At 43.1% G+C, this 14,480-nt stretch overlaps 1 protein-coding gene across 2 annotated transcripts in view; it reads left to right on the top strand.

Moving 5' to 3' along the window:
• The window catches only part of VAV1 (vav guanine nucleotide exchange factor 1), a 70,355-nt gene extending 57,197 nt beyond the window's left edge, over positions 1–13,158 (top strand). The window contains exons 23-27 of one of the 2 annotated variants that reach the window (XM_066345364.1): positions 3,784–3,900; positions 6,636–6,723; positions 8,463–8,577; positions 10,863–11,014; positions 12,858–13,158. In XM_066345364.1, the coding sequence (XP_066201461.1) occupies positions 3,784–3,900; positions 6,636–6,723; positions 8,463–8,577; positions 10,863–11,014; positions 12,858–12,911 (526 nt within the window). In that variant the 3' untranslated portion in view covers positions 12,912–13,158. The remainder of the gene's footprint in view (positions 1–3,783; positions 3,901–6,635; positions 6,724–8,462; positions 8,578–10,862; positions 11,015–12,857) is intronic. The other variant, XM_066345373.1, reaches the window with a different exon arrangement.
• Positions 13,159–14,480: the final 1,322 nt, after the last annotated feature.

The raw sequence follows: 14,480 nt of genomic DNA on the forward strand, positions 1-14,480 counted from the left end.
CAAAATTAACCATTTTAAGCATAATTTATATTAACATTTATATTTATATTACATATTTATACCTATATATCATTATAATTATATATTCTCTATAATTAATACATATTTTTATATAGTTATAGCATATATTTATATTCACATTTATATTATCCATAATTATATATCTGCATATTTGCATTTATAACATAAATATTATATTCACATTTATATAACATCTATTTATGTATTATCTACAATTAACATATTGAATATTCACATTTATAACATAAGTATATTCATATTCACATTTAATATTTATAATTATATAATGTATAATTAACGTTTATTATATATTTACATTTATAACATAAATATATTAATACTGACAATTATATTTAGTAACATTTATTACATTTGCAGTGATGTGCACCATTACCTCTATCTTGCTCGCAAACATCTTCATCACCCCCCAAAATAAACCCCATCTCTATTAGCAGTCACCATCATCCCTTCCCCCAGCCCTGGGCAACCATGAAATCACTTCCTGTCTCTGGATGTGCCTGTCCTGGACATTTCTCATAGATGGAGTCACACACTGTGTGGCCTTTGGTGTCGGTTTCTCTCACTGAGCATCATGTGTATGAGGGTCATCCGCATTGTAGCGAGTGTCAGAGCTTTGCTCCTTTTCATGGCTGCTTTTGTAAGTCATCTTGATTTTTGAAAGCATTACATTAAACTACTACTTTTAAAAATTAAATGTATTGGAATGACCTTGGTTAATAACATTATCTAAGTTTGAAGTATACATTTCTATAATACAGTATCTGTGTATTGCATTGTATGCTCACTACCCAAAGTCTAGTCTCCTCTGTCACCATATGTTTTATTCCCTTTAACTTCCCCTACCTCCCTTCCCACCCTTCTCCCTCTTCTCCCCTCTCATAACCACCATTCTGTTGTCTGTGTCTATGGGCTTGTTTTGTTTGTTGCTTTCTGTATCATATCCCAGCTATGAGAGGAATCATATGGTTTTTGTCCTTTTCCATCTGACTTACTTCACTTAGCATGATATTCTCAAGATCTATCTGTGTTGTTGCAAATGGCAGTGTTTCATCTTTTCTTATGGCTTAGTAGTACAGGGGGGTCCTCGAGTTATGACAGTCTCGACCTATGATGTTTCGAGTTTATGATGCTCACTCCCATAAAAACTTAAGAATATTGAGACGTGAGTGGTTTGACTTACACCGTTAGCGTCATACTTACGGACTACATGGGCGGACTAGTTTGATTGTGTGTCAGAAGAACACACAGTAATGCAGCATATGAGTTAGGGAGCTGGCGTCCCCCAGTGTGCTTACCTACACCATTTTGGACTGTTAAAAGTGCAAGAGTTCTGTTTGTGTTGCTTCGTTTGGTGACTTTTGGCCCTTATCCTGGTTCCTAAATGAAAGTCAGCATCTTCAGATGGTAGTGCTTCTAAGAAGAAGAAAGCGTCATGATGGAAGTGAAAGTAGACATTGTAAAGAGATCAGAAAAAGGAGAATCAGCAACAAACATTGGCCACATACAAGGCCTGAGCTGCTTTACTGTAGCAACAGTTATCAAGGATAAAGACCGTATCCTAGAGCATGTAAAGGGATCAGCCCCTATGAAATCGACTCTGATTACTAAACAGCAAAGTGGCATAAGGATCGAGATGGAAAGGTTGCTAGTTTTGTGGCTGGAAGACCAGCATCAGTGGCATATCCCAGTTAGGATAGATAAGTTACTTAGGCTAGGGTGTGTTTTTACTTATACCAAAATTTGGGTTACATCACTATTGTAGGTACGGAACTGTGTTGTAACCCGAGGACCCCTGTATTCCATGTATATTTGTGCTACATCTTCTTTATCCAATCATCCACTGAAGGGTACTTTGGTTGTTTCTATGTCTAGACCAGTGTGAATAAGACTTCAATGAACGTAGGAGTACATATATCTTTACGAATAAATGTTTACAAATTTTTCAGATAAATACCAGAAGAGGGATTGCTAAGTCATATGGTAATGCTATTCTTTCTCTTTTCTTTTTTTCTTTCTTTCTCTTTTTTTTTTTAGCAAGAGAGAGGGACAGAAGGGACAGTCAGGCAGGAAGGGAGAGCATCAATTCCTTGTTGTCGCACCTTAGTTGTTCATTGATTACTTTCTCATATGTGCCTTGACTTGGGGGCTCCAGCTGAGCCAGTGACCCCTTGCTCAAGCCAGCAACCTTGGGCTTCAAGCCAACGACCTTTGGGCTCAAGACAGCAACCATGGGGGTCATGCCTATGATCCCATGCTCAAGCTGGCAACCCCACACTTAAGCTGGTGAGCCTGTGCTCAAGCCTGTGACCTCAGGGTTTTGAACCTGGGTCCTCTGTGCCCCAGGCCAATGCTCTATCCACTGCACCACCTCCTGGTCAGGCAGTAGCACTATTCTTAAATTTTTGAGGAACCTCCATACTGTTTTCCATAGTGGCTGCACCAATTTACATTTCTACCAACAGTGCACAAGGGTTCTCTTTTCTCTACATCCTCTACTTGTCATTTGTCTTATTGATAATAGCCATTCTGACAGGTGTGAGGTGATATCTCATTGTGGTTTTGATTTTCATTTCCCTTATAGCTAGTGAAGCTGAGCATCCTTTCATATATCTGATGGACATCTGTGTGACTTCTGGGGAAAAGTGTTCAGGTCCTCTGCCCGTTTTAAAAATAGGATTGTTTGTTTTTTGTGTTGTTGAGTTGTATAATTTTTTAAATATATTTTGGATATTAGCCTCATATCAGGGGTATTGTTTGCAAAAATCTTCCATTCAATTGGTTGCTCTTTTGTTGATAGTTTCTTTTGCTGTGCAGAAACTTTTAGGTTTGATGTAGTGCCATTCATTTATTTTTGCTTTTACTTCCCTTGCCTTTACAGTCAATTTCATAAAAATCCTCTCTGAGACCAAGGTCCATTAAATTTAGTACCTATGTTTTCTTCTTTGTGTTTTATTGTTTTAAGTCTTATATTTAAGTCTTTATTACATTTTGAGTTATCTTTTGTGTTAGGTATCAAACAACCATCTAGTTTCATTCTTTTGCCTGTGGTTTTCCAATTTTCCCAACACTGGTATTGAAGTACATTTCTTTTCTCTGTTATATGTTTTTGGCTCCTTTGTTGACAATTAGTTGCCCATATACACGTGGGTTTACTTCTGGGCTCTCAATTTTGTTCCATTGGTCTGTCTGTCTTTTATTGCAGCCCCATTCTGTTTTGATTATTGTAGCTTTGTAGTATACTTTGAAGTCAGGGAGGCTGAAACCTCTGGCTTTGTCCTTTTTTCTCAGGATTGCTTTGGCTATTTCAGGTCTTTTGTGGTTCCATAAAATCTTACAATTTTTTTGTCCCAGTTCTTTGAAAAATGCCAGTGGGATTTTGATGAGAATTGCATTGACTCTGTATACTGCTTTAAGTAATATGGCCATTTTAACTATGTTGATTCTTCCAATCCATGAACACAAAGTATCTTTCCATTTCTTTGTGGCTTCTTCCATTTTTTTCAACAGTGTGAAATAATACTTATTTGTTATTATTTACCTTGATGGCTGAATCTTTTAGCCCCTCACTTAAATTGTCCTCTTCTGGACTCTTGCTTCTGTTGGTGTTTACGGCCTGTTGGATCCAGCCTGTCACCAACTATAAAATATCACAAGGATTAGGAGAAAAAGTGGCCTCCATGTAGCTATATAGGAACCCAGGCCTGGGGGCTGTGCAGACCTCTCTCCTTGGTGTTTTGGCAGGTATGCTGGCCCCATGGAGCGTGCTGGAGCAGAAGGCATCCTCACCAACCGCTCAGATGGGACGTTCTTGGTGCGGCAGAGGGTGAAGGATGCAGCGGAATTTGCCATCAGCATTAAGTAATTACACCCTCCCTGACCTGGGTGATGCAGGTGTCTGGGAGGAAGGGAATGTAGTCACGATAGCCACCTTGTATTCAATCACTGGTGTCCTGGGTGCTTAAAATTTTTTTATTTCCTTTAATTAACTGACAATCCATATGCTTCCTAGGAGGCTCCAAAGGGCATTTAGCTTCCTTTAGGAAGAGGCAAAATGCCACCTGAACCCGAGGCTCACAGACAGTGTCTCTCATGTGTCTCTGTTTGCTGACTGCAGCTTCTCCCTCGTGGTGACTCATTTCCTTATAGGTTTTGTAATCTTGTCTTGCGATCTTAAATGAAGCTTCCTCTGTGGGAATCTTGCTGCCTGTGTCTCCAGAGATTTCACGTTTGTTTCTGTGGGATTCACCAACAAGTTAATTTCTTTTTTAGGTTAAAAATATGTTTAGGTTAATTCCTTAGTTTCCCAGACTACACAGGTGGGTTTAAGTTCAAACCCCTGAGAATGGAAAGAATAAAATGGAATAAGCATTGCCTAGATACTCAATATAGAGCAGGAGGCTGTGAGGGGAGTGGGGCCTCTGCACATCTTGTGCCTCAGTTCTCAGAGCTGTTATTAAGTTGCTAACCTGTTGCTAAACTCAGCTCAAGGCTGAGCCATAAACATCCTAGGACAACTGCTGCCTGGACACATTTGGACCTATCCTCTTTCTCACTCCCTACCCCCCTTGCATATTTAAACTAACAGAGTCCAGTTAACATAGCCAGCGGTCCTTCATTTGCAGGAAAGAAAGAATTATACTTTGGGAGTTTTGCCTTTATAAACGCTGCCTTTCTGTTGTCGCCTGGAACCCAATTTTGGTTCATAACTGAATAATCTGTGTCTCAAAATAAATGCCTTTTGTTCTTTATTACAGCCTGGACCTCTCTTTGGTTGACACACCAAACCTACATGAGAGCTGGCTGAGGCTATGAATTTGCAAGGGTCACTTTTTGTTTTGGGGCTGAAGCAGACAAGCTTCTTATTGTCCATACTGCCTGATGGGTGGTGTTCTCTCACCCACCTCTTTTCCTGAAGGCATAGCTTCGTAACAGTCCAGCCTGACAGGGTATGGGCAGGTCTCAGGCCCACTCTCCACCCTATAGGGGCCCAGCAGCTCTTCTGTCTCTGTGATAATTGAGACATAAACTTCTTGGTTCCCAAGATCATCAAATTCCTTAGGGTAGCAGTTCATGCTTACTGCTTAGTTTTTAGTTTTGTGTTCATTTTTGGCATCTGGGCATTTTCCTTACTTTTTTGAGAACTCGGCACTTTAATCCTCAGCATTTCTAGGGGTTTTCTGTAGTGGGAAGAGGCATGGTTTTCTAGTTCTCCATACTGGCGGAAGTGACTATCTTTTCTATGTCCTTACTGCCCTGTGGTACAACATGATGGTGACAGTATAGGTCTTGTCCCATCTCTTCTACAACAGTGAGTTTCAACCCTTTTCATATCATGGCACAAACCAGTGGTAGGATTCAACCAGTTTGCACTGGTTTGGCAGAACCAATACCTAATTTTTTGTTGAGTTTGGCAAACCAGTTAAAATGGCACTTGTAATCAGGGTTCTCTCTAAGGTGGGTGCCTGGGCAGCTGCCCAATGTGGAAATCACAAATTCACATTCCTTACTCTTTTTTAACATTCAACTTTGCAACAGCATATCCTAAGCACCCGCAGTAATGTTCATTCTGTCCATAGGTGAAAAAAATTTGACATAACTATGCTTATAATTTTTATTTATTCATTTCATAAAACTCATTATACCTTTGATGAAATACTACATTTTAATTCCCTCGTGTTTGTTACTTCAGTAAATAAACATATAATGTAAAGAGAAAAAGTGCCAAACAACCAGGGGTGACAAGCTGTCATTTGTTTCAGCTTTGTGTTATGCCCAAAATTCTCCCGAGATATTATGAGTGTGCTGGTGTTGCCCCCCACCCCCAATAGTGAAACCAATAGGAAGCTAGGACACAATGAACCAATAGAAATGTAGATTTCAAGGGTTATCTTATCACTCATTTCGGAAGCCCTGGAAGTTTTAAATGCATGAAATAATAAACTACCTTAAGGTATATCTTTTTTTATACTGAAAATGGTCATTAGGGCAGAGAACTCGTTATTAAATTATTTGAATCCCACCACTGACATAAACTATAATTACTAAAACTCTGCAGCACACCCAAAATAAATCTTTTGCCAATCTCACAAAAAGATAGGTATAATTTTGATTTCTTCCCACTGGTATGGATGGCCATTGTGTTTACTGTTGTTACTTTTTATTTGACATTCTAAGGGAAAAGAGGTCAGTGCTACTGACTAAATAGTCAGGTATTGCGTGTTTTAAAAATTCTTGCAGCACACCGGCTGAAAATTGCTGTTCTAGAGCATCCCTTTCTTTACAAGGTCTCTGACTTGTCAACAACCCTGAGTGTAGGAAGAGGATTCCTGTTCTTTTGGAAAGAGCTGAAGCCTTAGAGGAAGAAATGAAGAAATGAAGGCTTAGAGCAGAGAAGGCCCCAGAGAAGGAACCCCATTGGGACTGCAGGAGGCAGCTTCAGTCCTTGGGCCCCAGTGGTCACCCTGTCCCTGAAGTAGCCAAGATTGCCTTTTCCATAGTTGGGGGTGTAACATGGGGCTGAAGCTTGGCTGAGGATGGGACTGGGTCCCCAGCCTGAGTGTTCAATGACCATCTGGTCCTCTCACTGTTTCCAGGTATAATGTTGAGGTCAAGCACATTAAAATCATGACAGCAGAAGGACTGTATCGGATTACAGAAAAGAAGGCTTTCCGAGGGCTGACGGTAAGGGCCAGTCTTCCCTAGTCACCAGACTCCTAGAATCCAGGCAGGACCCGCCCTGAAGCTCCATTTTGGGACTCCCTTCCTCTTACCCATATTCACACTGGCTCCTCCAAGATTATTTTAGATCAATTGGTCTTAAATTCAATCCCCTAATGAGCAATAATGATGGTGATAATGGTAATAATAATGATGATAATAACAAGTAACAGTAGCAGGTATTTACAGAGTACTTAGTGCCAGACATGGTATAGGTGGGACTCTAGTTAATCCCCTCAATTCACTCTCTGAAACTGAAGTTTATATCTTATCTAGTATCACAGAAGAGCGGAATCCCTGTTTCTGTCAGACTTCAAGATTTAGCTCTGCCTAATCTGTGTCATGATCATCTGAGAATGCAAATGCCTTTCAAGTGCCAATTGATCTAAGGCACATGGATCTTTCCCATGGTCTGTGGATCCTTAAAATCAAGAATCTTGCACATACCTGCTTTTTCTTGGAGGGGCATTATTTCAGATTTCACCTGATCTCACAGGGAGCTAGTCTTCAGTGTTTCAGCTCAGCCCGGGAAAAGCAGTCTTCAGTCTTTGCAGAAAGGGAAACTGTGCTCCCAGAGCCAGAGGGGATCAGGCTTATATAGACAGAAGTCCTCCGTCCCTGGTCCCTGATTAGTCTGTCCTCATGTAAATGAGGACTCTTACTAATCCTTGTAGTGCAATTGATCCAAAAGCCAGTGTCCTGATTGGTTAGAATAGAGTTGCTCTGGTTGGTTGGAGCTGCACAGCTCCGATTGGATGGGGAAAGCCTCAGTCCTATTGGTTGAGGTAGGATTCTAGGAACTCCTTTATAAGGGCTGGCTCAGATGGCAGAAACAGTGCAGGCTGGCAGTTCAGTGCAGAGGCAGGTAGTTTAGTGGAGGCTTCTTCCTGAAGTGCAATTTACCCAAGAGGACCCTGTGTGGAAATGGCTGCTAGACTCTGTATTTCGTATAAAACTTGAGCCCATTTAGCCACCAGGAGCCTGTCTTAGTGGGTATTTTTTTTCTCAGGGTTCACTTTGGCAACTTTGGAGTCTAGAACTCTAAAACTCAAACATCTTGTTTTACAGAATGTATTAGTTATGACTTGCTTGATTGTTTACTTATTAGAATCAGCTTGAACATTTTTGTAATAACTATTCCTAAGTGTAATAAGTCTGGGACTTGAATTTAGATCAGTCATATTTCAGAAGCCAGCTCTTAGCCACTATACCCCACTGTTTCTCCTGAGGCTGAATTCTGGATCCCCCTTTTTCCAGCTAGAGGACCCTGTACAGGAACATGGCTTCTCTGTGACTCAGTTTCTGCATTTATGAGATGGGATACTATGAACTTATTCACTTATTAGGATTATTAGGAGATATTGATGACATTTGCTTTCTGGCCAGCATATATTATTATAATAATTAATTGATTTTGGTGAGCTGGTCATTAGGCAAGTTGATTATTGTGTAAATTTATCATGAAGCAAATTGGTTATTAAAGGAATTGGCTTTAGGCAATGTGGTCTCTTCCCTATAAAATGATCCTGGCTGTGCAGAAAAGGAATGAGCTTCCCATCATGGGGAGTATTCAAGGAACCATCTGCCAGGGAGAACAGAAGGGGAGCCTGTTTCACATGAGAAGTTGGATGTGTCTCCTTCTAGGCCTCTTCCCTCACGGGTTGGCCTGCTGGTATAGCTCTGTCCTGCTGTCCTGCTTCCAGGAGCTGGTGGAGTTTTACCAGCAGAACTCCCTAAAGGATTGCTTCAAGTCGCTGGATACCACCCTGCAGTTCCCCTTCAAGGAGCCTGAGAGGAGAGCCATCAGCAAACCAGCAGGTAGAATGCCTCAGGCTGAGGACCTGCAGCCCCAGCTTCTTCCTATATCATGGAGGGAAAGTTTGGAAATACCATGAACATTGCTTCCAGTGGGGATGCAGAGGTCATATCTGTGAGTCAGCAGGGACGCTTCCTAGTCCTGTTTGTTCCTTTGCTCTTGAGTGGTTTGCATACTCATTTGCTTGTATGGAAGGTGGGTCAGGGATTATTACTTTATATTGAGAAAGATGAGGACACTAGGACCAGAAGGGTCCTCACCTGCACCTTTTAAGCCTATATTTATGTAACAGTATCAAGGGTTAATTAGTATCCACAGCCTTCTCCTACAAAAAGGCAAGTCCTTTAGTGCACTTTAACTTCCCTTTTCCTTTGTATCCCTCACCCGCTAGATTTGTTGAAATAATCTGAAATGTTGGATATTGTTTGCTATGAATTAAACTAATTATGGCATATATTTTAGGAATCCTTTCATTACAATTGAACTTAACTTGAAAATACAGAATCAAGAATTATTCAGACTCTATATTTCTTGTTCTCCATTTTCTTTATTTTTAAAATTCCTTATTTTGATTCTAATTTTATTTTTCTGGAGTGTATTCTGAAGTACATTTTCCTGAAAAGCCACACGGGTTTTGTTGTGTCTGAATTTTTTATATCCAAAAAATTTTTTAAAGAGATATTTAAAAAATTAATTATTATTAAACTTTTATTACTGAAAGGCAAAACCTACATAACATCAGAACTCCAAGACAAAAACTGTCTCTATTCACATCACCAAATCAAATAAATGTTTCTATCTGCCTGCACATTACTAATTTGTCCTGACATAGATATGGATGTTTAATCTTAGCATATTTTCAGAAATACTACAAATTAATTACAGTATCACATATTGTACTATGAAAAGTTTTCTGAGTCTTTCGCCCCTTGCTTATCTTTCTCTCATTCCCTCTCTTTTTCAACCTTTGGCTCTTCTTAAAATAATACTTAACAGCTTAGAATGAATTTTCCCACACCATTTCTGTTTCTTTTACTATAAATACAGTGTGTCCGTAAAGTCATGGTGCACTTTTGACCGGTCACAGGAAAGCAATAAAAGACAATAGAAATGTGAAATCTACACCAAATTAAAGGAAAACTCTCCCAGTTTCATACCTATTCAGTGCAGTTTGATGTGGGCTCACGCACAGATATTTTAGGGCTCCTTAAGTAGCTATCCTGTATAGCCTCTACAGACTCGTCACTGACTGATGGCCTACCAGAACGGGGTTTCTCCACCAAACTGCTGGTTTCCTTCAACTGCTTATCCCACCGAGTAATGTTATTCCTATGTGGTGGCACTTCGTTATAAACGTGCCGATATTCACGTTGCACTTTGGTCACGGATTCGAATTTAGCAAGCCACAGAACACAGAACACACTGAACTTTCCTCTGTACTGTCCACATCTCGACTGGCATGGCCATGGGCTGCTCCGCTGTATACACGGTGTTACATCATCATCTGCACATGTGCACATGCTGCCACATCATCCTACAGAAACTGGGAGGGTTTTCCTTTTATTTGGTGCAGATTTCACATTTCTATCTTCTTTTGTTGCTTTCCTGTGACCGGTCAAAAGTGCACCATGACTTTATGGACACACTGTATACTTAAGCCATTTAAAAAATTATAAATGGGCCCTGGCCGGTTGGCTCAGTGGTAGAGCATTGGCCTGGCGTGTGGAAGTCCCGGGTTCGATTCCCGGCCAGGGCACACAGGAGAAGCGCCCATCTGCTTCTCCACCCCTCCCCCTCTCCTTCCTCTCTGTCTCTTTCTTCCCCTCCCGCAGCCGAGGCTCCATTGGAGCAAAAGATGGCCCGGGCGCTGGGGATGGCTCCTTGGCCTCTGCCCCAGGTGCTAGAGTGGCTCTGGTCGTGACAGAGCGACGCCCCGGATGGGCAGAGCATCGCCCCCTGGTGGGCGTGCCAGGTGGATCCTGGTCAGGAGCATGTGGGAGTCTGTCTGACTGCCTCCCCGTTTCCAGCTTCAGAAAAATACACACACACAAAAAATTATAAATGGTATTATTTTTCGAAATTTGAATGCTGGTTGGCTTGCAAGGATGATTTCGGCAGAACTGTGTCCCCTAATAGCACGAGGCATCCAACACTCTGCATGAAGAAGCATTGAAAGAGCCTTCATCCTGGTGTTACCCTCCTGAAACCATTATTCTCCCACTGCCTCTGCACGCTGGGCCGGTGTCTGCCACAGGCCTGTTTACCAACTCTGCTCTCCCCTATACAGTAGGAAGCACCAAGTATTTTGGCACAGCCAAAGTCCGCTATGACTTCTGTGCCAGGGACCGATCGGAGCTGAACCTTAAGGAGGGTGACATTGTCAAGATCCTTAACAAGAAGGGGCAGCAAGGCTGGTGGCGAGGGGAGATCTATGGCCGGGTGAGTCGGGCGGAGCTGGGATCCCAGGCAGCCTTGCCACAGTAAAGCTCTGTTGGAACTGTGGGCTGGAGAAGGTGGGGAGTGGCTCATGTGAAGGTCTTCCCTGGTTAAGGGGAGGGAGGAACACAGAAATTTTATTCATTAATGCAACTTGCATTTATTTACTGAGCACCTACTATGTGCTAGCTATTCCACTGGGTGCCAAGGAGATAAAAATGAGCACAGTACAATCACCGCCCTGAGACTCATAGTCTGGTGAAGAGGACAAACCAGTAATTAAGCAGTTACAATGCTGAGTGGTCAGAATTACAATGGGGAATCACAGGGATGCATGAGAGCCCCAGTGTGACCCCTGACACACCCTTGGAGCAGGTCAGCACAACTTCTAGGAGGCCGAGCTGATCAGTGAAGGTTTTGTGTCTATCATGTTCACTGTAGTATCATCAGTGGCTGGAGTAATGTCTGGCACATGGTAGGTGCTCAATAAATATTGAATGCATGAAGAGACACAGTTGGGATTAAGCACTTTTTCCTTACCTTTTTTCTTCTTTTTTTGCTGGCCTAAATTCAGACTGTGAGGGACCTCAAGATTTCTCAAAAAAGTTTGTTTCTTCCTGGTTTTTATTTTGTCTTAGAAAGGCAGAGAGTCTTCGTTATTTCATTTATTGATGAATCCTTAGCCTTGAGAGTACTGCCTCACTCGTAATGGCTTCTCAGAAATAATTGTTAAATAAAGACAAAGAAATGGGTTAGGAGCTTACATTCTGAGGGGAAATACATATGAAAAAGTGACCTGGACAATTGCTTGTGTGAAGAGTTTTGTTAAGAACCATGGAAAGTATGGTTAGTGTGCAGAAGACAGTTAGGGTTTGAGAGAGCCTTTCAGATTGTTTAGGAAGGTCTGAGCTGTAAAGCATTCATCTCTCCATGCATCCACACACCCACCTACACACCCATCCATCTGTGCATTCATCTGTCCATGCATCCATCCATGCATCCATCCATGTATCCATGCATCCACACATCATCCACCCACCTATCTATCCATCCACCTATCTATCCACCCACCTCTCCATCCATTTATCCATCCATCCATCCATCCATCCACCCACCCACCCATCCATCCGCCCACCCACTCATCCACCCTTCCATCCATGCATCCATTCATCCATACATTCATTTTCCATCCATGCATCATGTACTGATCCAACTCTCTCTCCTTCCTTCCCTCCTTCCTTCCCTCCTTCCTCCCTCCTGCCCTCCTTCCCTCCCTCCCTCCCTCCCTCCCTCCCTCCCTCCCTCCCTCCCTCCCTCCCTCCCTCCCTTCCTTCCTTCCTTCCTTCCTTCCTTCCTTCCTTCCTTCCAACAAATATTCTTTAAGCATCTACGGTGTGCCTGGAACTAGGCTAGGCTCTTGGCATTTAGTGGTGAATAATACACAAAAATCCCTGCCTTGTGGAGCTAACATTGTAGTGTGCTTTTATGTGTTTATGGGGCAACCAACAACAAACCCATAAATAATAACATATAATCAATTAGATGGCAATTAGTGCTGTGGAGAAATTAAAGTAGAAAGGGGGCTAAAGAGTGTTGGGGTGGGCAGGGTTTGCAATTTAAAATAGAATGGTTAGGAAATCCTTGCTTATAAGGTGATATGTGAGTAGAGAGCAGTAGAAGGTGGGAGGGGGTCAGCTGTGTGTACATCTGAAAGGTGGATTTTCTGGGGTGGGAGGTATGGCACATGCAAAGGCCCTGGCGTGGGAGGAAACCTGCCTGGTATGTCGAGGAACAGTGGGAAGAACAGTGTAGAAGCTGCTCTGACCCCTTCCCCATCTCTTTCTAGGTTGGCTGGTTCCCCTCTAACTATGTGGAGGAGGATTATTCTGAATACTGCTGAGCTCTGGCACACTGGTAGAGACAAGAAACTGCAGGCTGTGAGCCCAGGATGAGCAGGCTGCATGGCCAGGGGCTGTGACAGGCCCCAGTCGGCTGAGAATCCGAGATGGACTGTGGAGGGCCTGTGCCCAGTTGACAGGGCTCCTGGGGTGATGCCCTGCCATGGTTAATTTATAACACACTGATTTCCCCAGGGGGCTCCTTGAGAAGGTGAGGCTCAAGGCAATTGCTTTGAATAAAATGATGAATGGAGGGACTGGTATTGTTCAGAGTCCCTGCGAGGGGAACCGGGGCACAGGCAAACCCACCTTCCAAATCCTGACTTCACCTTCCTCTGCATTTGAACTAAGACCTGAAGAAGGAAAGGGAGCAAGAAAGAAGTTTACATTCACGGGTTCTGGGTCACAAAAACATAACTCTCATCTGCTTTTCCTAGAGTAGAACTTAATCACTATCTGGAGTCCCTCTTATTTTGCTTCGTGGTAGAAACTTCATCTCAGTTGAGTCTGGGTCTCTCTAGTCAGTTCTCCCCAAGATCATGTTGTCATTCAGGGGCTCTGGCTGCTGGGGAGACCGCTGGGACCTGGCGGTCATCTTCATCACCCTGCTGCTGGCTGAGATGTCATTGCTTCTGCCTCACTGTGGTTCCTCAGTGCCTTCCACATCCCTCTTTGCATATTCAAGACATCTGGCTGTTTTCCTTAAATGTTGGGTGGAGACTCTGTGTCCTGGATTACCTGGACAGGCCTGGCTATTGCCCTGGTGTGGTTATTACCTTTGAATTCTCCAAAGCATCCTGGGTGGGATGATAAACGAAATGGTCACTGTCTCAGGTTGGACTTTCCAGAGCAGAGCTTGAGACAAGGATTTGGGTTGGGGGGTGGTGGTAAAATTTACGTGTGAGGTCATCATTCCAGGAAGCTTCCAGAAGGGAGTAAAGCAGATAAGGAGGTGAAGGAGCCAAGACAAGGTGCACTGATGAGCAGGTGACAGCTGTGGCAGGGGGGCCTCACTCTTGTTGAGGACTCCTGGGAGTTGAGGGGCAAAGGAGCTGGGGCATTTGTTCATCAGCTTCCATCAGTTACTGCTTAAGGGATACTTGTAGGTAGGCAGTGCCTGCCTTGGTGGCCAGAGGGCCACAGGCATTTTTGGAGACATTGACCTGTATGGACGTCATCAGAGCTGGGGAGCTATGAGTATGGTGCCAACAGGGTCTGCTGCCCTCTCCCTGAGAACAGAGGAACTGCAGGCATCACCCCCCTTGGCAGCCATCTTTACACAGTGGACGCCACCATAGGCAAGGTGTGGGGAAACCCTGTAGAGCTTGCTGGGGGTGGGTTGGTAGAACACACCCATCTCTCAGCTTAACGTCCTTCTTTCCCACCCAACCCTTTCCTTCTGTTGGTTTCCACATACAGATAAAATGTATCACCTCAACCAGCTCTCCGTGTACAGTCTAGGGGTGTGACATAGATCACACTTGTGCTACCAATCTCCAGTGGGCACAGAAACACGCCCGAAACAATGCTGCCTCCACGCACAACAAACACCTCAAAATAGATGGACAGAG

Source organism: Saccopteryx leptura, chromosome 1 (assembly GCF_036850995.1).
Source record: "Saccopteryx leptura isolate mSacLep1 chromosome 1, mSacLep1_pri_phased_curated, whole genome shotgun sequence".
In the NCBI taxonomy this organism is placed as follows: Eukaryota; Metazoa; Chordata; class Mammalia; order Chiroptera; family Emballonuridae; genus Saccopteryx; species Saccopteryx leptura.